General features: G+C 38.6%; 1 protein-coding gene across 3 annotated transcripts in view; it reads right to left on the bottom strand.

Annotated features, from left to right (window-relative positions):
- Nucleotides 1–4,707: 4,707 nt before the first annotated feature.
- The window catches only part of UBE2F (ubiquitin conjugating enzyme E2 F (putative)), a 33,997-nt gene continuing 17,847 nt past the window's right edge, over nucleotides 4,708–20,857 (bottom strand). For 2 of the 3 annotated variants that reach the window (XM_063116028.1, XM_063116029.1), the window contains exons 6-10: nucleotides 20,104–20,174; nucleotides 18,733–18,790; nucleotides 14,348–14,380; nucleotides 9,781–9,843; nucleotides 4,708–4,949 (exon numbers count right to left, since the gene is read on the bottom strand). In XM_063116028.1, the coding sequence (XP_062972098.1) occupies nucleotides 4,899–4,949; nucleotides 9,781–9,843; nucleotides 14,348–14,380; nucleotides 18,733–18,790; nucleotides 20,104–20,174 (276 nt within the window). In that variant the 3' untranslated portion in view covers nucleotides 4,708–4,898. The remainder of the gene's footprint in view (nucleotides 4,950–9,780; nucleotides 9,844–14,347; nucleotides 14,381–18,732; nucleotides 18,791–20,103; nucleotides 20,175–20,857) is intronic. The other variant, XM_063116030.1, reaches the window with a different exon arrangement.

Here is a 20,857-nt window from a genome sequence, read left to right as displayed (position 1 = left end):
GCTGACACAGATGGAGCACCTATAGAAGGGATGCAAAGCAGCTGAGCCAGTGGACAAGCTGGACAAGTGTTGTTAAATTGTGATAATTAGCAATGGAAATGTTACTACAGAGCCTATTTAAAAAGCCATTTAAATTCTGGTGACAAGCAACGGAATCTTGTGAATTCAGGGGAAATTAGCACAACAGAAGAGGGATACACATCTGGCAGACAGCTGTCATGGCAGGCATATCTTCTCCTTTGTATTAATCTAGTTATGACTCGTTTAAAGAATTCAGGAGAGACGTATGTGGAAACGTAGCCTAAAATTGCTTTTCTTTCCTTGCCTTAGGAACAATGAGAGCCAAACACGTTTTGCTTCCTACACTATGAGCTTCTCTACATGAGCGATTTACTGCATGCTTATGATTGGCCACTCACAGAAGTTTGTGGGTCCTTTATATGAAGTTTTCCTGCAATTATCTCACTTCTTTAAAAAATGGAGATAATGCAGCATTTAAAATGATTGTGGGGTTAATTCTGCCACTATTTATAGAGCCTAGCCCGGATAGGATGTTTTCAATTACAAATCATGTTGCTGCCATTGGTCACTGTCTAAAGGAGCTGATAGTGAACATGGAAAGATCCGCAGGGGGCAGGGAGAGAGGGAAAGGCTGGTAATGATGCAGCCTTTTCCCTTAATGTAGAGATGTCCTGAATATGGCTATGCAATGCAAAAGGGGAAGGATACACCAAGCTGCAGCTGAATCTAGCTGGTAAAGGTGTGATTTATTTCTTTTCGATAAGAACCAAAGAGTAATTGTTGTTTAAGAAATACCATTTCTGTCATGCAACAGAGTCTACAAAAACAGTTATAACAACTTGGTGGTAATGCTGTAAGAAATCTTTATTTTTCACAATGGCTTGTTTGATAATGCAAAGATTGTACCCTATCATATTTTGCAATCTTTCTGTATGCTAAGAAATTTTATGAGATAGCCTGTGGTTGAAAGCAAATTCCTTAATTTCAGTTCCTTCTAAGTCTATAGAACACGCACTATCTGTGAAATATGCGGCTAAAATATGCAAAACTAGACATTAATAACTAGTTGTTTTCATCACATGCACAGCTGTCAATTTGCATTTTTGTAAGTTCTAATTGTAATCATCATGACACGTTAATTTCATTGGTTTCAAATTATACCGCTTGACTACATGGATTGCAATCATAGATATTTTATGCTGCCCACTACACTTTATGAAGCACTGGCAGATTTTTAAAAATCCAGTTAACGCTTTGATCCTATATGCATATGTAGTTGAGGAAATACATATAGAATGCACTACTTACTCATTCGTAAACATGCTATTCCAAAGAATAAAAGCATAAAAAAACTAAAATATGTACTTGGCTTTTTATTTGTTGATGGTGAAACAAGAAGATATGAAATTATGTTCTAGGACATATATTGCTGTTTCTGTGTGTTCAGTGCATCTCCCTTGTAAGTGTATCACGAAGAACTCTGCATTTATGAAAGCACTCCAGGAGCATCTTTTTTTGAAGTAAGACCTCCCTCATCTTTATTCCTTATTAACTACTAAGATGTTGGTCATCTACTTACTATTATTTTCCTTGCATTTCTGTTTTCAGCCTTTATAGTCCAGAAGGAAGACTGAATCAGATAAAAATTGCCACCCATCCAATTATACTTGCAGAGGTGCCCCCTGGACCAAAAACCATTATGTGAGCAGAATGGTAGCATTGGATTTCATTATTTTAAAGTTTTCAGAACTCTATACTCTAGAAAATATTGCTACCTCTTCCTTCCTTCCCTGGTCCTCCAAAATTCCTCAGAAGAAACAGTTCTTCCCCAGGCCTGTCTACCCAGTTTCATCCCTTTCACCAATGTGGGGCTTAACTTTGTGGTTTGTTAGCAATATACACCAAGCAGCTGATCAGCTGTGACACTTACGGACGCTTGACAGTAACAAGCCAAAATACAAATGCAAATTAAAAATCTCTTTAAGAGACCAGTTTATTTTGATGAAAACATCCAATAGCTCATGTTTACAGACAGACATGAATGGAGACTTGCTTCCATCTCAATTCTTTGCTCAACTGTTTCCAGTTCTCTTTAAAGGTTCAGGATTGGCTTGGATCCAAACCTTGCTTTACACAAATCTGTCCATGGAAGATTTTTAATCCAGCTGTGTGATTCTGCTGGTAGAAACAAATGCCCCTTGAATATCTGCTCTGGAGTATTGAGGGACCATCTGAAGCAGCATGAAAGGTGGCACTGGGAGCTTCAAGGGGACAGGGAATTGGCCAGAAATGCCTCTGCTTAAAATGGTGGATTTTCCATAGCAATAAGAACAGAACGGCATTTTGTTTCAAGATTCGTGACCCATTGCACACGACCTTTACAGTATGGGAGCTACTGCAGTGCAGCTCCTTTCCTGCATCCCAACGTCAGAAGCTCTACTTGAAACAGGAGGATTCCACACTGTGGTTCTTCCCATTTGGCTTGGGTCTTCTAATAGTTCCTTTGTAGCATGGGAAGCAGCCATGCTACAGTAGCTCCAAGACCACAAAAGGAATGTGGAAAGGAGCCCCTGGGGGCTGTGCTGAGTTGTAGAAGGCTAGTGAGCTCCAAGGGGCTAGCGTTACACAGCTAGTACAGCACTGGCTGCACCCAAGGCGTTGAGTAAAACTGACGTCATTGGCACAATATCATAGAGCATACTGAGCACCAATAGTAGCATATGCACAGGGCAGAGAAAGGTGGGCATTTCTTTCCAGATACATGATTTCATGATCACTTATTGAACAAATAAGCAGATGGCGAAACTATGAATAACTTTAATCAGAACATAAATAAACTTGTTTCCACATTATACATTTCAATGCCGGGGGGGGGGGGGACGGGACATTCCTTCAAGCTATATGAATGTTACTTATTACATGGTTGAATGTGCAGTGACTTTTCCTTCTGAATTTCAGTATTTTAAAGGGAGAAAACGCTTCTCATTAAAACTGTCCTGATAGGGAATGGGGTCTTTAAATCTTCTACCACGGGGCACCAGTCCTGTGGCCTTCCAGATGCTGTTTGATTCCAGCTCTCATCAACTCGACAGCATAGCCAATGATCATGATGTCCAACATCATTTGAAGAGCTGGAGGCTTCCCAACTGTGTATTATAGGATCATTTGTGAATAACTATTTCCTGCAGGCCCTACTCTGCAAGCCAATGGCAATACCTAGAGAAGAACGTTTTTCTCAGAAGGTCAAACGGCAGCTTGCAATTGAAAAAAAACTATGTATTTTGTGACAAATTTCTACAATAAGCTAGGTACAACCTAGCAAAATATAAGCACATCTAAGTACCACTGATTGTATTGGGAAAGTTAAGTATATGCTTAATCTTTCCCATTAGAATCAATAGGACCTAAACATGCTTAACTTTTACTGGATTGCACACATTATCCTGTCAATTGGGTTACACTATTATAAACTATCAATATCATGGTGCAATTTCAGGGCTTTCATTATCAAAGTTTAAAATCATACCATACTGGCAAATCACAGGGATATCTGATGAATTAAACAGATCCTTCCATATGGCATAGGTAATTGTCAAGGCAGAAATGTTATGCACACAATATTTATGAAAGTACACAAACATTTATTCATCTCTGGCTTTGGTGGTAATTTATCATAGTAATCTAAACACATTTCTCTTCTGCTGTATGAACCCTAAATAAAATTATTTGATGACTATGGCTCTCTCTCTTCACTGATTCCCAGTCCAAGCACAGTATCCATATTGGGAATCAGTTATGATCAACCTATGTCAGGAAGAACTAGGGTAAAATAATAAGCACACATTACGTGTGGCATTTTCTAACTAGTTCCTGAGGTACATGCACCCCTGTCCCCAAAGGGATTTTGCAGTCTCGTATTTACATTCTTTGATATAGAGCTACCGAAGTAGGCTTTAAAACCATCTTCATACACTGTATCTTTATCACAAAAGGTTTGGTTTCCAAGGGTGTTATAACAAGATGGCAACATGCATACAGTTGCTCTCATGGATTAGCTTCTAGAACTTTGGGTAGTTCTCCCAAGTTATTACTTGAAACTTCAGGTTACATAACAGTCTGAAATATCAACTTTCTGTAACAAAATCTGAAAGTTTAAAAGGCATTATTTAAAATAATCAATTTTCCTTTCATTGCACCTGCATGTAAAATATTGTTTTTTAAAAAAGTAATACACTGCATTTATAAGTAGGTTATAGAATCAGCCTTGTTCAGTAAGTGCTCTGCACAATAAATGCAAACTAAAACACTGTAGGCAAAAGATTAACAGAGAGCAGCAATTAATTTTTTAAAAAATTAAATAGAAAAACTTCAATAGTAGGTATAACTGGCTTTATGCAATTGCCTTTGTTCAGTGCAGGGCATGTTTTTATTTTATTTCTAATTTCATTGCAAATTATTTCATTTGCAAAGGTGAATGTTTCTGTGACTCGGTTCACACGGCGACCACTTTTATTGCCAATTTTTAAGTAAACATTCTATTCATTTTTACTAGCCATGAAGAAAATTTAAAAACGTGTAAATAATCCTAATAGTATTTTTTGAAGTCCCACGCATATTTCAATTCTGCATATACAGTACAATTTCAGAAAAGAAAACATTAAGGGTTAAGCAAACAACTTTTTCCCCCAACCAACATACACTATTTTCTTGCTGTATGGACAGTGAACTCTCCAATTCACATGGACTATTATGACGTGTTTTCTTCTTCAGAACAACATGGACACAGGACAAGTACATTCCAGGTTTTTTGTTGTTTATCAAGTTATCAAGTCAACGTTGCGTATGCAATCCATGGTCTTGCCATTCATCTCCCTTCATCATCTTGCATAGCGCTTAATGTAATCTTCAACTTTAGTTCGGAAGTCCTCCTATACAGAAGGGGAAAAACAAAGACATTTTAGATTTGTCTGCAGAAGCATTGATGGGTTGTTTGCTTTTTTTCTCAAGGAAAAATGGTAAATGTATAATAGCATATAGAAATACACAAAATTTCACCTCTTTGCACATACAAAGGAAATAATACAACTGACACTATATTAGACTAGAGAGAGAGAGAGAGATTAAGTGTTGAACTTATTGCGTTCCCCAGAATACTCATCTTTTATGGAAAGTGAGTGTACTTTCATTTAGGAATGGTACCATTTCACTTTTTATTGACAACATGCACTTCTGGGATGCTAATTAGTTTCAAATTTCCCTTTGCAGGTAGTTCTAGATAAGAGTATGGGGGAACCAAAGAGTTATTGCTTTTACACATTGGTGAAGCAATGAGTAGGCATGCCCAATGCATACATCTGAAGACTGAGACAATTAGGTTGTCGTCACATAAGCTTTGTTTAGCTTTAGTCCCCACTGATAAAAGGGCACTGTGAGAAAGGAACATGGGATGGGATACCACCCTGTACCAGTGGAAGGAAGCGGAGCTGGGAGGGAGGACATTTCCTTTCATCATCAGCCCCTTAATCCTTGCATGAAGAGCTGTATAGCGCAGTGACAGAGCACATGCTTGGCATGCAATCCCAGACATCTCCAGGTAGGCGTGGAAGACATTTCTGTCTGAAACTGTGGAGAACGGCTACCATTATGATACAGAAGACTGAGTAAGATGAACCAATGGTCTCACTTAGTAAAGGCGGCATCCTAGGTCTGTGTGGTGCTCCAGAGGACCCCTTTCGGGGAAGGGTAAAGAGGCTGCAGCTAGCAGGGAGGAGTTGAAGAGCCCCTGGGCCTGAGCAGACCATCATGCACTCCACTTTGGAGCCTGGCTATGATAGACATTCTAGAACACTCTGTTAATTAACTGTTTTTAGCAATAAGGAGACTCGGCTGTTTAAAAATAACACACATTTTGGCCTGATGGCATCTGGCAGATAAGAACACAGAAAGAACTGTAGTTTTATGTTTGAATCTAGTCTGAAGAACACCCTTAACTTAGCAAAATGCAGCTTGCCAACTAACTATATAGCTACATTATGTATCTCTATGAGCACTAGATCAATTAATATCAGGAAGAAAAATGGTTTTATGCCAAGCAGTATTAATTCATTAAGTATTCCAGCTCATAATCCCCGAGTCAGATAGTTTTGAGAGAATGGCAGAATCTCATTGTTTGTAGACTATGATAGTATAATGAGTTACTAAACAGCTGAGAAAGACATTTAAAATCGTTCTCTTCTTCATTCTAACTTTTAGGGATGCTCACTGTAAATTGATATACAGATGTAATCTCCTTCTGCAAAGATACACGTATCTCTCACAATCCAGAAATTACTTAGTCCTTAAAATATTGGTACTATTCAAATTCCAAAACAAACAGTGGGGCTAGGGTTGCAGGAGAGGATGTGACAAACATCAGGTACATGATGAACTTACATTTGTTTCTGTGGCAGTTCCATTCATTGAATGCTCTTCACTTTGAGTGTTAGCAAATGCTGGCCTGAGTACAGGTTTGCACAGACCAGCTCAGCCTATGACATACACTCCACAGAGACGCTCCGTAGTACTCAATATTAAATCAAACTTGTTTAAACAACCCTGACTATATTTTCATAAAGTCAATAAAAATGTATTTTGCCCTTGAAAGATCTATGTGTTCAGTGGTTAAAGCAATCTCATCCTTTTAAAATAAAACAGGTAAGTCCAGCTACCAGCCCTATCCCTGTAACAGCCTTCTAAAGGAAAGTAATTACTGATGGTAGTTTCCAATTGAATGATTTTTTTAATTATTATTATTATTATTATTATTATTATTATTATTATTATTATTATTATTTGTATCCCGCCTTTTGCCCAATGCTGGGCCTCAAGGCGGCCTTACAAAATTTGAAACATACATTGGGGGGGGGGAACCCCATAAACGTTTAAAATACACAACAAAATTATAAGATATTAACATAGATTGAGAGCCAGATTATTCTCCAAAGGCCTGCTGGAACAAAATATATATATAAGATATATAAGATTTGGTTTGGAATAAAAAAAATGAGTAGACATCATGAGCATTTTAGCATAAATTTTCCAAAATGGCTACCAGCCATCCTCATGCAGAACCTTTCTCATGAACCTTGGCACCTATACACCTAAAATTTATGTCAAACTATAGGTTCCCTGGTGAAATAAAGCCAATGGTAATACCACAGAACGATATAATTGTATCTTTTGAAGTTTTACAGCAAAAAATCAATTTGTAATTCCAAGTCTGTGAATGTGTAATCTGGGATCTCTATTGTCTTCTCCAGATCTGATAACAGAACATGCTCACTGAGTGATGGGAGATATGAAGTGAAAGTGGACAGCTTCACTTTCTTGACTGGGTCACTGAGTTTTCTTCATTTGACCAGCCTGTCATTTCGGAACTCAATGTAACCTGCAGTACCATTTTTCATGGAATGTAAGAGCTGCATTTAAATCCCCTTGTTGCTTAGCAACAGAATGGTGCAGTTTGGCTATACTGCACACAGTGTAAGGATTTCCTCTTTATACCATGTACTGATGAACCTTAACTACACTTGCATGCAACTCTTGGTTCATATTCCCAGACACCTTGTGATAGTGCAGTTCCCATTGGGAAACAAACTTAAACTGTCTTCCTTGTCCAACATAAATGTTACACTCTTAGGAGTTCTCTGTATCATTTGCTCCAATATGATGTCAGGAGCAACTGCACTGAGAAGTCCTCTGTTCTGACTCACAGTAAAATGGCCTGATCAGTCTTAAGTTACCATGTTTTCTCAATGTACCATGATATATGGCCTGGATATTGAAAGAAGACTGAAAGAATATGCTACTTTATATGAAGGCAACCTTCTCAGTCATCTTCCCTGTCTGAAGCAGAGATGGGAAGGCCCAGAAAAGTACATTTCCCCCCAAGGGCCTTTTTTGTCCCGTCCCCCCAAAAGACTGAACCATTTTGGATTATGAAATATTATCTTTTAAAATTTAAGACAAAGTATTTATATATTGTTACCCAGCCTTTATTCTCCCCAAAATGATTTCTAAAAACTATGTAATAACACCTTTATAGAAAGACTAGAGATGTAAAATGTTTGGAAATAATGAAGCCATGGGAGGAAATGTATTTTTAATCATCTCTCTAAGATTCCCAGCATAGTTATTTCTTTCATTCCTTATTAAAAGTATTGATCTAGAGTATATTTTACTGATAGACATTTATACTCAGTTTACCAACATGTGAGTAGAATCACTGTTGTGCATACTTGACAGTAAATGTGCATTCCTGACAGTTTGAATTTTGTTCTATAGTCCTGTCTTTCTGATGCTGTAGCAGTCATTTAATATAGTTCTATCTAATCAGACAATATTTACAAATTTACTGAGTTCACTTTTAAAAGTTTTAAAATATAATATATTTATAAGCAAACTAAGTTATACATAAATTATGTTTTGGAACACAAAGGCTACTTTATGTTCCTAAAGCAGCCCTCCTCAACCTGGTGCCCTCCAGATGTCTTGGACTACAATGCCCAGCACTCCTGACCATTTGCCATGCTGCCTGATGCTGATGGGAGTGAAGTGCAGCATATCTGGAGGGCACCAGGTTGGGCAACGCTGTCTTAAAGTAACAAAGCAAGGCTGTTTTAAAGTAACTAGCATTACTTATTTTTCAATTTTTCAAAATCTTTCATTTCCCTCCACCCCACCCCACCCCCCGTGAAAAAACCTGGAAATTTTGCATCTCTAGTATGGAGCAAATAGATTCTTCACATGTCAAACAAAATCAGGAAACTGATCCCTTGTGATTTCTCTTGACAAACCTTTGAGAATTTTTGGAAATCATGTTTTAGTTCAATCATTATAGAAATCGCCACATCAACATTGGGCAAAATTGCTTTTCTTAAACAGTACGAAGGACAGCCAAATATTTACTATCTGTCACCATGCATAATGCACCCTATTTCATGCACTGCTTATGCAAGCACCTCCATGGAAATGGAGTAACTGATACTTTTCTTGTAACAGGAGCCTTTGGCAATGATGTGACAGAGTCAGCAATGGAAAGGTACACTTTATATGAGGTCTGTCTGTGGAATGCTAATCCTAGCTAAAGCATTATTCTTGCTGAGATATGTACATTTCACATGGCCTGTTGGAAAATATTTATTGATTGGGAATTTTGTACAATTCCCCTTTGGTGAATGTTATGTGCACATTCTTCATGAACTAGAGGAAATGTTACAGAATTTTCTGATTATAGAACTGAACAATCTCTTTCATGAAAATTAAGCACTAATGGCAGTATTCTACAATCACTTCTGCCATTTTCTTTGCACTTATGTTTTTTTTGGCTCTAAGACATAATCTTCATTTTGAGGAATTTCCTAAAAAAAATGTGAGTTCATAGTATTTATTTATTATTTTATTTATTTATTACATTTCTATACCGCCCAATAGCCGAAGCTCTCTGGGCGGTTCACAAAAATTAAAAACATTCAAAGTATAAAACAACAGTATAAAACCATAAAATAAAATACAATATAAAAGCTCAACCAGATAAAATCAGCAGCATAATCATGATAGCTTAGATACAGAGATCATGCTGCATGATTTCAACACACTTTTGTTCATATTTTTTCCAATCTCCCTTCCCCCCAACATAGACTATCCCAAGCCACCTGACACCCTAGAATAGCTTTCCCCCACCTGGTGCCCTCCAGATGTTTGAACTACACTACTACTCACCTTGTCACGTAAATGATGTTCTGCAGCTTCAATATTCAAAGGATCATCAAAATTCAAGAGATCCTGAAAAGGGCAAAAATAGCGACTTTTAAGGAAAAGGTTTGCTACATTTGTCAAGAGCATAAAAGGTGACGAGGTGCAATGGCCAAAATCCAAAGAACCCTGCAACTAGTTCTGTAAGCTTTGGGTTTGTATTTCTTGAAAAGCAGTCCTGCATTCCACATGGCAAGCTGCTTTTGAAAGTGAAGGGAGTACTTAAAAGCTGTTTGCAATATAACTTAATAGTCTGATGTTCACAGAAATAAAAAGATAGAAATCCCTTTGGGCAAGTACAAGGTACTGGACTGGCAAAAATAACTCTTTGGACCTCATCTATATGAGAATTCATTTTAACATCTAATGGTAAACCCAGTGAAATGGTAAAATCAAGCTTATTTACTGACATCGGAATTGACCCAAAGAACCTGAACGTAGGTCAGGTGGAACATAGAGCTCAGCCTCAGGAACAGTAACTGGTTGATATCCAAAGAGCAATTTTAGGCAAATCAAAAACCGTATGCATGTCCAATGGAACTTTTTTTACTTCCCCCACCATTGAAGAACAGGTCCTTACCCTTTATCACAAACTGTTTATGAAACCCTCTTTAGTTTCAACTGAGGTTTGCCATACAGTATAGAGGTTGGGTGAGCATGTATGGGTATATGCACGACGCTATCTGAGAAGCATGTTGAAATCTCACTCGGGTGCTTGGAACCTGTTACATCCTATTTTGGTTAGGCTAGTACCCAGGGCAACTTTATTTTACCACAAAAAACATCTCAGGAATATGTTCATATGCCATAAATCCAGTAACTTCGCATTGAAGAAAAACACTTGTTAAGCTAGCCCATCATATAAAAACACGGGTCCCAATCCAGCTACAGTTAGTTGTGATAAGGCTGCAACTCTATACACACATAGTGGAGAGTAAAACTTATTGAACTTGATGGGGCTTACTTCTGAGTGGACATTCATATAAATCCTATAAATCCTACTGAAAGGAGAGGGGTTTAAGCCAATCACAACTGGCAACGTAGTTTCAGTGAGATATATAAACCAATTCTAATCATTTCCATGGGGCTGTGAATAGAACTGCAGCTTTAAACATAGCTAATTCTAATTAGATTTATTAGATTAGTAGTAAGGTCCAAAATTCCCAAACACTTCACGCTAGCATTATTATTATTATTTATTTATTTATTTATTTATTTATATAGCACCATCAATGTACATGGTGCTGGTGCATGGTGTACATGGTGCAGTAAACACTGTTCCCCATTTGCATGAAGGCTAAAATCCAGCATTATTTAAATTAAAGCAGGCAGAGAGTTGACAAGCTGATGTATTAATTAAGTTACTGTGGGGAGGAGCAGGAAGAAATGGTCACTATGGAAACAGGATATTCTCTAGCAAAGGTTTAGTTCCTCTTAAATAGTTGTGGGTGGTGTTTTTTTTGCATTGGTTGATGCTGGAAGTGATATAAAATCATAATATTACATTCTGACTTTGTCACTATCACAACTAAACACTAGTGGTGGGTTTTTCTTTTTTGTGATTCCCTCTCCATTTCCCCAAAACAAAAAACCTTGGAAGCTGGTAGTACTAACCACCCACATGGTAGCTTTTTTAAAAAAAACTTTGAACAAAATTACACAAAATATATATATGTTACCAGATAAACTGACATTGGTACTTGTACTTAAAAGCTGCCAGATGGACTCCAATCTGGACTGCAGGAAATGGTATTTAGCCCCCTTACTCCTGAGCTCTTGTCATGATCTGAAACCTCTCCCACCCCAAGATGCAATTTGCCCTGCTTGGGGGTGGGGTGGGGAATACAGCAACTCCAGTTTAGTTTGGGCCTTAATTTTTGGAAAATACTAATCCTCCGAAAGCACATATATAGGCAATATTTAAGAGGTCTGAGCCTGCTGGTTGTACACAATTTTACAAAGCCCTGCAGTTTTGCAAGGGTTCCAACATTAAGGTAGCTAAAAATTAATTAAGGTAAATAAATAAAGTGTCAGGCAGAATGTTTTCCAATGTTCCATGTGGTTCTTCTCCATTTGTACTGCAGAATGTGCTTTAACAGGAAGGAACAACACATTTAGGAGTCTTACAAATCCAACAGGGATTTGTAGGACTTTTTTCTGTCTAAACATGCACAGGATTATGTCCTTGATTATCAAAAACAAATCAGAGCCTGGTTTTGAAAGAGAAATATCTAAGGCCACAGAAAGAGGTATGGGATGCATTCAGACATCACGACAGTCGACGGTGGGTTAATAGTCAACTCATAGTTGATTATTTTGTAGGTACTCCTCCCACACGATCAGAGAAACAACCAACTGTGAGTTGGTTATAAGCAACTGTGAGTGGATCCACGGTGGATCCATAGTTCAACCCCGCCCTTCCTCCTCTTCTCAGTCCTCCTGCCTGTATCCCATCATCCCTTGCTGCTGAAATTAGAGTTTTGCCTGCTCAAGTAGAGCAGGGGCCACCACTTTGACCACTGTCGCCTAGCTACTCTGTAGCCGATGAAAATAACCAACGTGCCCTCCACATGACATGATAACCAACGGTGGTTTAAATAAGCCACTTTGCACATCATTGGTTATTTGCGTGGGTTATTTCAGCAAAATAACCCACTGTGGGTTAAAAACATCCTGCCACACGATATAACGCACCATGGATCATTTAACACATAATGGGTTATCATGTTGTCCAAACCCAGTCATTGTCTTGGGTTATACCACTTGACTTTTGTTTAATAGCTATAATGTGATAGATGTTACATGAAATGAAGAAGTTACGTAAGTCTGTGCAGGTAACTTACAGTGGGGCTGTTTGCACAACCTGATAGTCCTCCATGGGTTATGTAAGCCATGGTGAGGATGCACCATGTGTGGTCGCCAGTTGAATATGCAACCGCCACTCAGGGGTTGTCATGTCGTGCAATCATGGGTTATATGAGTGCTATTTAATTGTTCCATATGCCACGCTCGCCAGGTTTGCAAGACATGAAAACTCCCAATAGATTGCATATAGAATCTAGCGCCTGTTGGTACTGCAACTCATCGTGGGTTAAACAACCAACAACAAGCTGAACAACTAGGGTATGGAGTACTGGACAAAGGAACAGTGGTGAATGATAGAGGTACTGGGAAAGGAAGTATCTATAATAAGAGGCTATGGTGAAGCAGAAAAAGCCTCGCTCAAAGGAGTATCTTCTGTACGGACTTTGGAAGGCACAGCTTTCCTAGGATTAGGAAGCAGCAGAGCAGAAGGAGTCTAGAGTTGCCGATAGCAGATAAAGCTTCAATTGTAGAGAGAAAGGGTGCAAAGTGTAAAAGGACTATAAACATGAGCTTGATGTGGAAGAGTGAAAGACAGTACAGAGACTTAAAAGCCTTGGTGAGGGGGAAAAAAGCAATGGTGGGAAGGGGGGGGGAAGGAGATATGGGGAGGAACAAATTCCAACAAGGTTACAGTAGTCTGGATGAGATAAACAAATCAACACAGACTCCACCAGTAATTATAGGAGCAAACAGAGCAAATCTTTCCTACAAATACTATCTGGGAAGAAAACAAAGACAAATCTCTTCCTTATAAGCTATTATTTGCATATAAATTGGATCACTAGACTGCAGCCTAATATAGACTGCACACATATTCACAATTTTCTTCCTGTTACTTTAACTATAGCATTTTAAAGGGAAAATAATTAAGAATTCATCTACCCTTCCCTTTACTTCCAGAGAACAGTACAAATAGTTCATTACAGAACTATTATTTTAGGGAGCAAAGGATGTAAAACAGACAAGTACATACTTTTCTGCATTGACAATGTAATATATTTTGTATGTTGCTGGGGGAAGTGGGCTTCTTATATCTGTAAGGACTACAAAGAGCCTTGTAGCACATTAAAGACTAACAATTTATTGTGGCATAAGCTTTCGTAGACTACGGTCCAGTTCACCAGAAACGTTGTGCCATGATAAATTGCTCACGGCTGTATCCAACAGGATATTGTGTCCCGAGCAATTTTGTTGCGCTCCAGTGGATTCAATTCTGCAAGCAAGACCCACTATTTGCGCAATGGTTACTTAACGCTTCTGGGAACAACCAGAAACACTCATTTCTGGAACACGGTGGGTCAGTAGAGCTTGCATAACAGAGTTCCGCTGACTTGTCCAAATCCAAAGCATTCCTGCATATTTTAGGCTTCCTATGGGAAGTGTTAAATCTCTATTGTGCAAGTGGTGGGTCCCACTTGGGCAACAGAATCTGTGGGAAAGGCCGCTTGAGCAGTGGAATTGGCAGGGATGTTGTGCTGCTTGCACAACGTCCCTGTTGGATACTACTCAATGTCTTTAAAGTGTTGTAAGCATCTTTGCTGGTTTTCCTGCAACAGACTAACATGACTACCCCTTTAGAAGCTGCAAGGCTTAATCTGTTTTGTGAGGGGCAATTCTTAAGGTCAATCAAAAAAGATACATAGCTCAGTCAATGTGGCTTGTTACTTACAGTAAATAAAGAGTTTAATCCCCAAACAACATCCTGAAAAGGAAAAGAAGTGGATTCAGCCAAAGAAGTCAAACACTTTAAACTTCTACACACCCAAGGAGCATTCTCAAGGTATTGAACAAATTCCAGTATAAAACATTAATTAAAAATAGGTGTGTGGAAACTGAAATTCTTAATTTCAAGTTATCAACCTGAAACTATGCTGAACACATGCTTGGCATCTAAATACTGGAGGACAATTTAAAATGTAAGCAAAAGAATAACACTTTGCTTGGAATTTCAGAATTTTAAAACATTTTTATTTGGGGGCAAAAAGTGATTAGCAGATTTTTGAAATGAAATGTAAAACCTTTGGTATTTGAATACCTCCCTTTATACCCTCTATTTTAAAGAGTATTTTCTTCTTTTATTTTCCACTGTAAGACAGGAATTTTGATCTTCAATTGCATTCATGGTTAATGCTATTTTCACAAAGATGTCTAGATATATGAATGGTATCTAAATGATGCAAATAAAATATATTGGATTGTATCCAATTGGTGTCACTCCCCCAACGGAAGGGTCTTTGATACAAGCCAAAGCTTCCATTTGTGAAATGAGAAGAGAGGTGATTTTCAGCTATTCCCCTTCTTTTCTATGCTCTTTAGTCACCTAGTTCGGGAGGTGGTATGGAAGCTTGCAGAGGGGGATTGGGAAAATAATCTCTTTCCCTGTTCCACGGCCGAAATTTTCATTGAATCAAAGACTCTTCCGTCAGTAGAACCGCACCAATTGGATGTAGCCCACCGTGAATTATTTTTAGGTAAAACTGGGTGTCAAATACATCTATTATCTATTTAAACTATTTATTTCTCTCCCTAAAGCAGCTAATAAGAGAAGCAAATAGCAAATATAACAATGCTGCATAATTTATCAAATAAAGTCTCTTTGGATCTTATTTGCTCGGTGCCATCTCCAAGAATTGCATTCCTGAACAATACAATCAGTGGTTTGAAAATATGATTCCAGATTTATACTAAGAGGGAAAGAAAATAGAGGAATATTGATCAATTGTAAAACAGACACGAAATAAACCTTCCTACTACCTTTATAGTATATTTGCACAGTTTGACGCATATTTATTATTGGTTATTATTTAAAATATTTATAGGCCACATTCCAGAGAAGAAGCCCTTCCAAACATAATATTGTACATTTAACAGACAGTGACTTGATCCAATGGTAGACTTGGACCTCAGAACAGACTGAAGTCTCAGTTTGACCATGATCTCACAGGGCAGCTATGAGCAAATCATTTTCTAATCACAGTCTGATCTTTAAAAATGGAAGTCCTGGTCTCCCTCATTATTGTAAGGATGGACAAGTTAATGATGATTATTTGCAACTGCAATAGATAAAAAAAGCAATGCATTGTCAATTGATGTAATCTCATACATTAAGATGTAATTTTCCTAAGAATAGGAACAAAAGGATGTGAAAAATAGTTCCTTCTCTTTAATAATATGAAAAACTATGCTGCTCAAAATGATTGCAAGCATCTGTGGGATAACTGAACTTGGCAATTCCTATTTTAAGCAAAAATGGTACTCAAGTTAACCCTTATCCCTTATTTGAAAGCAAAAAATCAAGATAATATAAATGTCTGGTTATTTTTATAATAGGGGAATCTTAACATTAGATCTTGTCTCAGCAGCGTTTGAATTCTTTGAAAAGTATCAATAAGTGCACAGATAAGAAGTGGCCTAACATACATTAAATACTTGCCCTTCACCAGAGCCTCCTATGTATTTTTTAAAAATTTGTACTAGCTGCTAAAAAGAGGATAGGGCACTTCAAAATCCTGGGGCTATTTAGGGCCAAATTAGATACATGAAGGAATCATGTGCTTGCCCTGTTAAAAACACAGAAAAGAACAGACGGTGAGGCGAAACACTCCTTCTCTGCCTTACCTTGCTGAGCAGTTTTACCCCAGCCTGACTCTCTTCCAATATCAGAGTTTTGTTCCCCTCCATGACACAACTCTCTTTTGTGTAACAATTAGACTCCTCTCCCGACGTGAACTGAGAAATGGTTAGACACAGACAAATTGTCCTGTGCATCTACTTAGATCAGAATGACTCAACTATCACAGCTAGGCTAGGAATCTGACCCACTTTCAGGTTTATGGTTCAAGTTAGTTTCAATTGTGGAACTCCCTTCCAAGAAAGGTCAGGCTGGCTTCATCCCTACTTCGCTTTAGAGAGGCAGTAAAAACTGTCCTGCTTCACCAAGCCTTTTGTTTTGAAGAATGCCTTGTTTCTATTTTTATTTGTTGTGATTTTAGTGTATCATTGTAATGTTTTAAATTGTGCATTGCTTTGAGGGCCTGGTGTGGAGAAATGCTACCATTTCTCCACACCAGGAGAATTTAGTGTGGAGAACTAAACCTTAAGATTCAAATTTAGAACTAAACCTTAAGATTCAAACGGGACCAACTCTACAATTTATTTTAGAAGCCATAGAAGTTTAAAAGCCAGTCCTTTTCAAACTTAAACCTTCTAACAGTGTAAACCTATACATGTCTTCTCAGAATTAAGCTCCGCTTACTTCAATGGGACTCATTCATAGGTAAGCATTTACCATGTAACTGCTTACTAACACGAGAAAACTATTTTATGTGTTAAATCTAGAATTAGAAATGTCCTCTATGCATAAATTTCAGAAAAAGTCCTTTTAATGTACGCATAAGCATAGATATGTTTTGAGTCCTTCAAATTTTGCAGGGCTTGGAGAGGGCATGTTTAATCCTTTCCCTAACCCTAATCCCAGCCCCAACCTGGATATTATTAGCCCTCTTAGGAAAAAAGGACAGGAACTGGGCCTGCCTTTTCCTCTCATTATACTAAGAGTAGCTTCTGGGAGTTTGGACTGAGAAAAATGGAGGGAGGGGGGAGAATTAAACACCCCTCCATTAACACTGCTCTTAGCCTACCCGCAGCTGCCTTTAAGCGTTAGAAAAAAGATGCTTGAAAATCCGATTATGGATCTTGTGTGACATGTGTAGTTTGTCCCTACATCTGGGTGTGCCTGTGACAATTTCTACATTCAATCTACACAGAATTACCAAACTTCAAACAACTGCAGAATAATCAAACTCCAAACAACTGCACAGATTGAAAACAAACTGTCTTAATCATGAATGTTCAGGGCAACATGTGTAGAACACAGCCAGAAATAAACACATTATGATCACACTTGTAACTGAAGGAGAATATATAAAAGTCAAAGGATTTTCAGAAGCCTTAGAAAAACATATTAAAGCCTAAAGTTGGCATGATTTCTATGCCATCAAGGGATTTTAAATGAATCTAGCACAAAATACAACTCATGTCAATGTATTCCACCTTCCCATTTAGTGATCTCTGCTGCCACAATAATGATTTAGTTTAAATGAGGCAACATAATGGCTTCTTTATACTCTTTAGGAAGATAGTAGACTGCAATAACTTGAGCTGCTTTTGCTACAGAGAAGGGAAAATGGCACATGTTCCCGATAGGTTTTCCACTCTGGGGTTAGCAGCAGCTCTGGGAAGGAGAGATTTGGATCAGGGCTACAGTTAGACCCACATGTCCAATCCAAATTGGGTCTGCTCAAGACTGTTTTTAAGAGAAGAAACTTATGTGGTGAACCAATCACTGGCTTCGGACCTAAGCAGGTGTGGACCTAGACCACTGGAAGCTCCGTGTACAATCAGAATATAGAAGGGTGGTATCCAATTAATCTCTCTTGTTGACAGAACAGCTTCCATTAGTGGAATGGGAAGAGGAGTGATTGTCCCCTCCCCGTACAGCCTCTGAGGAATACAAGAGGGAGGAGAAATCCTGCTGTTGGGTTTCGCTCTAACATAGAATAATCTAGCTCATACAGCAATTCCTTCTACAACTGGCCAGCTTAAAATGAGAAGCCACATAACCACATAAACCATTCACCAATACTGTTATCCCAACCAAATGTACTTAAGGTCCTTTTCATACAGCCAATGGTTAAACGTTTGACTTCTTAGTTTTAGATTCCTTTTACACTGTTACAGTACAGTATTAAGGTTTCTGTGGCTACCATAGCACAGGGACTACTTTCATATTTGCATTCCAACGATAACCTGCAGCAATAAACAAATTTACTTTTCCCGATCTTAGGCATTAATGCTGCACTTTAGAGTTATTTTGCAATTTCAACTGAAAGCATAGTGAAATCCTATCTATTTTAATGGAAGAGAATTAAGCACATACTTAACTCCCCACTGAAATCAATATAATTTAAATATTCTTCACTTTGCCTGGATTGTGATTTCTGATTTCTAAACGTTCTCAGCTGATCAAGACTACACCAAACAAACATTTGTTACCTTTAAAGTTCTAGTTGGAGCCCAGCCGGTGCCATCAATCGAATGTTCTCTCAATAAACTGAAAGAGACATGCACACATACATTATACACACAGTTATTTGTATGTTCTTTTTTTATTCTGGGATTTTAAAAGTGCAACAGGTGCAGAGACTGCTCCTCCTTAAGCAGAGGCAATAGACATTTCTCCACGAATGGCTGGAAAAGTTATTTATGTGCGCAGGTTGCATGTATGTACAAACACACACACCTTCACAAAAATTGTGAATTCACGTTAATATTTTGCAAGTACTGTCAAAGCTCTGGGAAATACATGTTTGCAACACAAACCTAGATTTCCCTTTGAGTCTCTACTCTACGTTGAATAGATGTAAAAGTACCATTTATGTTTTAAACTTCTATGAAATTAAATCTGTTTGATCTCCCTTTGCTGCTCCTAAGAACTAAGGGGGGGTTGCTGAAACTGCAATTTTAAACTTGCGTTCTAGAAATATTTTGTTAAAAAATTAATGGGTCCCCTCCCCAAGGAGTCCGATCAGCAACTCCACTCACCAGTCCTCCCCCTCCCTTCCTTTATACTGGAAGGAAGACAGAGAGGGAGGGTCTAGCATAGGGATGGTGAGCCGCCCACCCCCTCCCTTCCTTTATACTTACTGGAAAGGAGAGAGGAATGGTCTAGCGTAGGAATGGGAACCGCCCAGATTCTCTCCCTACTCCCATTGTTGGAGAGAAGGGTTTCTCTAGCCCTAAGGAGGAAACCAAATCTCATTCCTATCTCTTCTATCACTGATTGGAACCAAGAGCAGGGTTTCACCACCCAATGCTAGATAGAAATAGCCTTTCTCTAGCACTAAGGAGTTCCTCTCAAGGAACTTCTCAGCACTAGAAAAATGCTGCCTTTTTCTAATGCTCAGTGGTAAGACTGGCTCTTATCTGTGAGACAGGGACAAGAGCTGATTTCCCCCTCAGTGCAAGGGAAAAGCAGTGTTTCTCTAGAAGAAGGCTTCTACATGCTGAAGTCTCCATCTCCCCTTCTGTAAGCTGTTTCAAGAAGTGAAGTAAGGAAGAAGGAAGAGAGTAGTTGACAGCCAGCGTATTTCAAAAGACTAGATTTAGCCTGTGGGCCACCAATGCTTTTCTTTAGGAAGACAGAGTACAACACACTTTTCAGTTATTAACATTAGGTTAATGTTAGGGTGGAGTGGATGACTGTATAGATGTATTGCACTTAATTACACCTCTCTCTCTCTCTCTCTCTCTCTCTCTCTCTCTCTCTCACACACACACACACACACACACACAGAACATTTGATCTACTGGTATTTAAATGCAACTGCAAAATAAGGAAAATGAACTATACAATTCATGCATTACCTTAAACAAATTTCCCCTGTTTCAGTGATGTTTGGATGCCAGATTCTAGTCAAACATTTTACTTTTGGAGGCTGCCAAAAAACAAAATAGAGTACAATGTTACCCTACCTAAAAGACAAATCAGGAATAACCAGACATTATTTTGGAAATTTCCTCTCCACCAGTCTGCCCTGTGTGCAATCTATCCCCCTCCCATCCCAAGCCTGACCCATTTTATGAATGACGGGCACTGCACATCCCAATCTGCATTTACTCATGGCTTTCCAAGTATGCACCCAGGAGCTAAACATATAGTCCGGGTTTGGACAATCAGTGGTGGAAACAACACAGTGTTGGTTGCTTCCCCTGCACATGCCAGTTATGCGACCAGGATTACCCATCACAGGTTGCCGTGTGGTCTGAACCCAGCACACGACGTGGGTGTAGTGCATTTTCACCCACCCTACAACCCATGGCTTGCAGTAGGTGTTGTAGGGTGGGTTAAAATGCACTATGCCCATGCTGCATTTGGACAACATGGCAACCTGCAATGCCACACAGGTAATCAAGAGTAATCCTGGTCGCACAACAGGCATGCGTGGGGTGGGGGAAACAATTGTTGCTGTGTTTCCCCCCCTGCTGATCGTTTGAATATGAAACAGAGATATGTATGTGCATGTGATCGTCACATAACTATCCACAAGCAATTTGCCTTACTCTCTGTCTCTCGATTTTATAACTGGTTTAATTGCAGACCACTGGAATAAGCCTTTTC

The sequence above is a fragment of the Elgaria multicarinata genome, chromosome 2, assembly GCF_023053635.1.
Source record: "Elgaria multicarinata webbii isolate HBS135686 ecotype San Diego chromosome 2, rElgMul1.1.pri, whole genome shotgun sequence".
Classification (NCBI taxonomy): Eukaryota; Metazoa; Chordata; class Lepidosauria; order Squamata; family Anguidae; genus Elgaria; species Elgaria multicarinata.
Note: the sequence above shows the minus strand (reverse complement) of the source record. Positions and strands in the feature narration are given on the sequence as shown.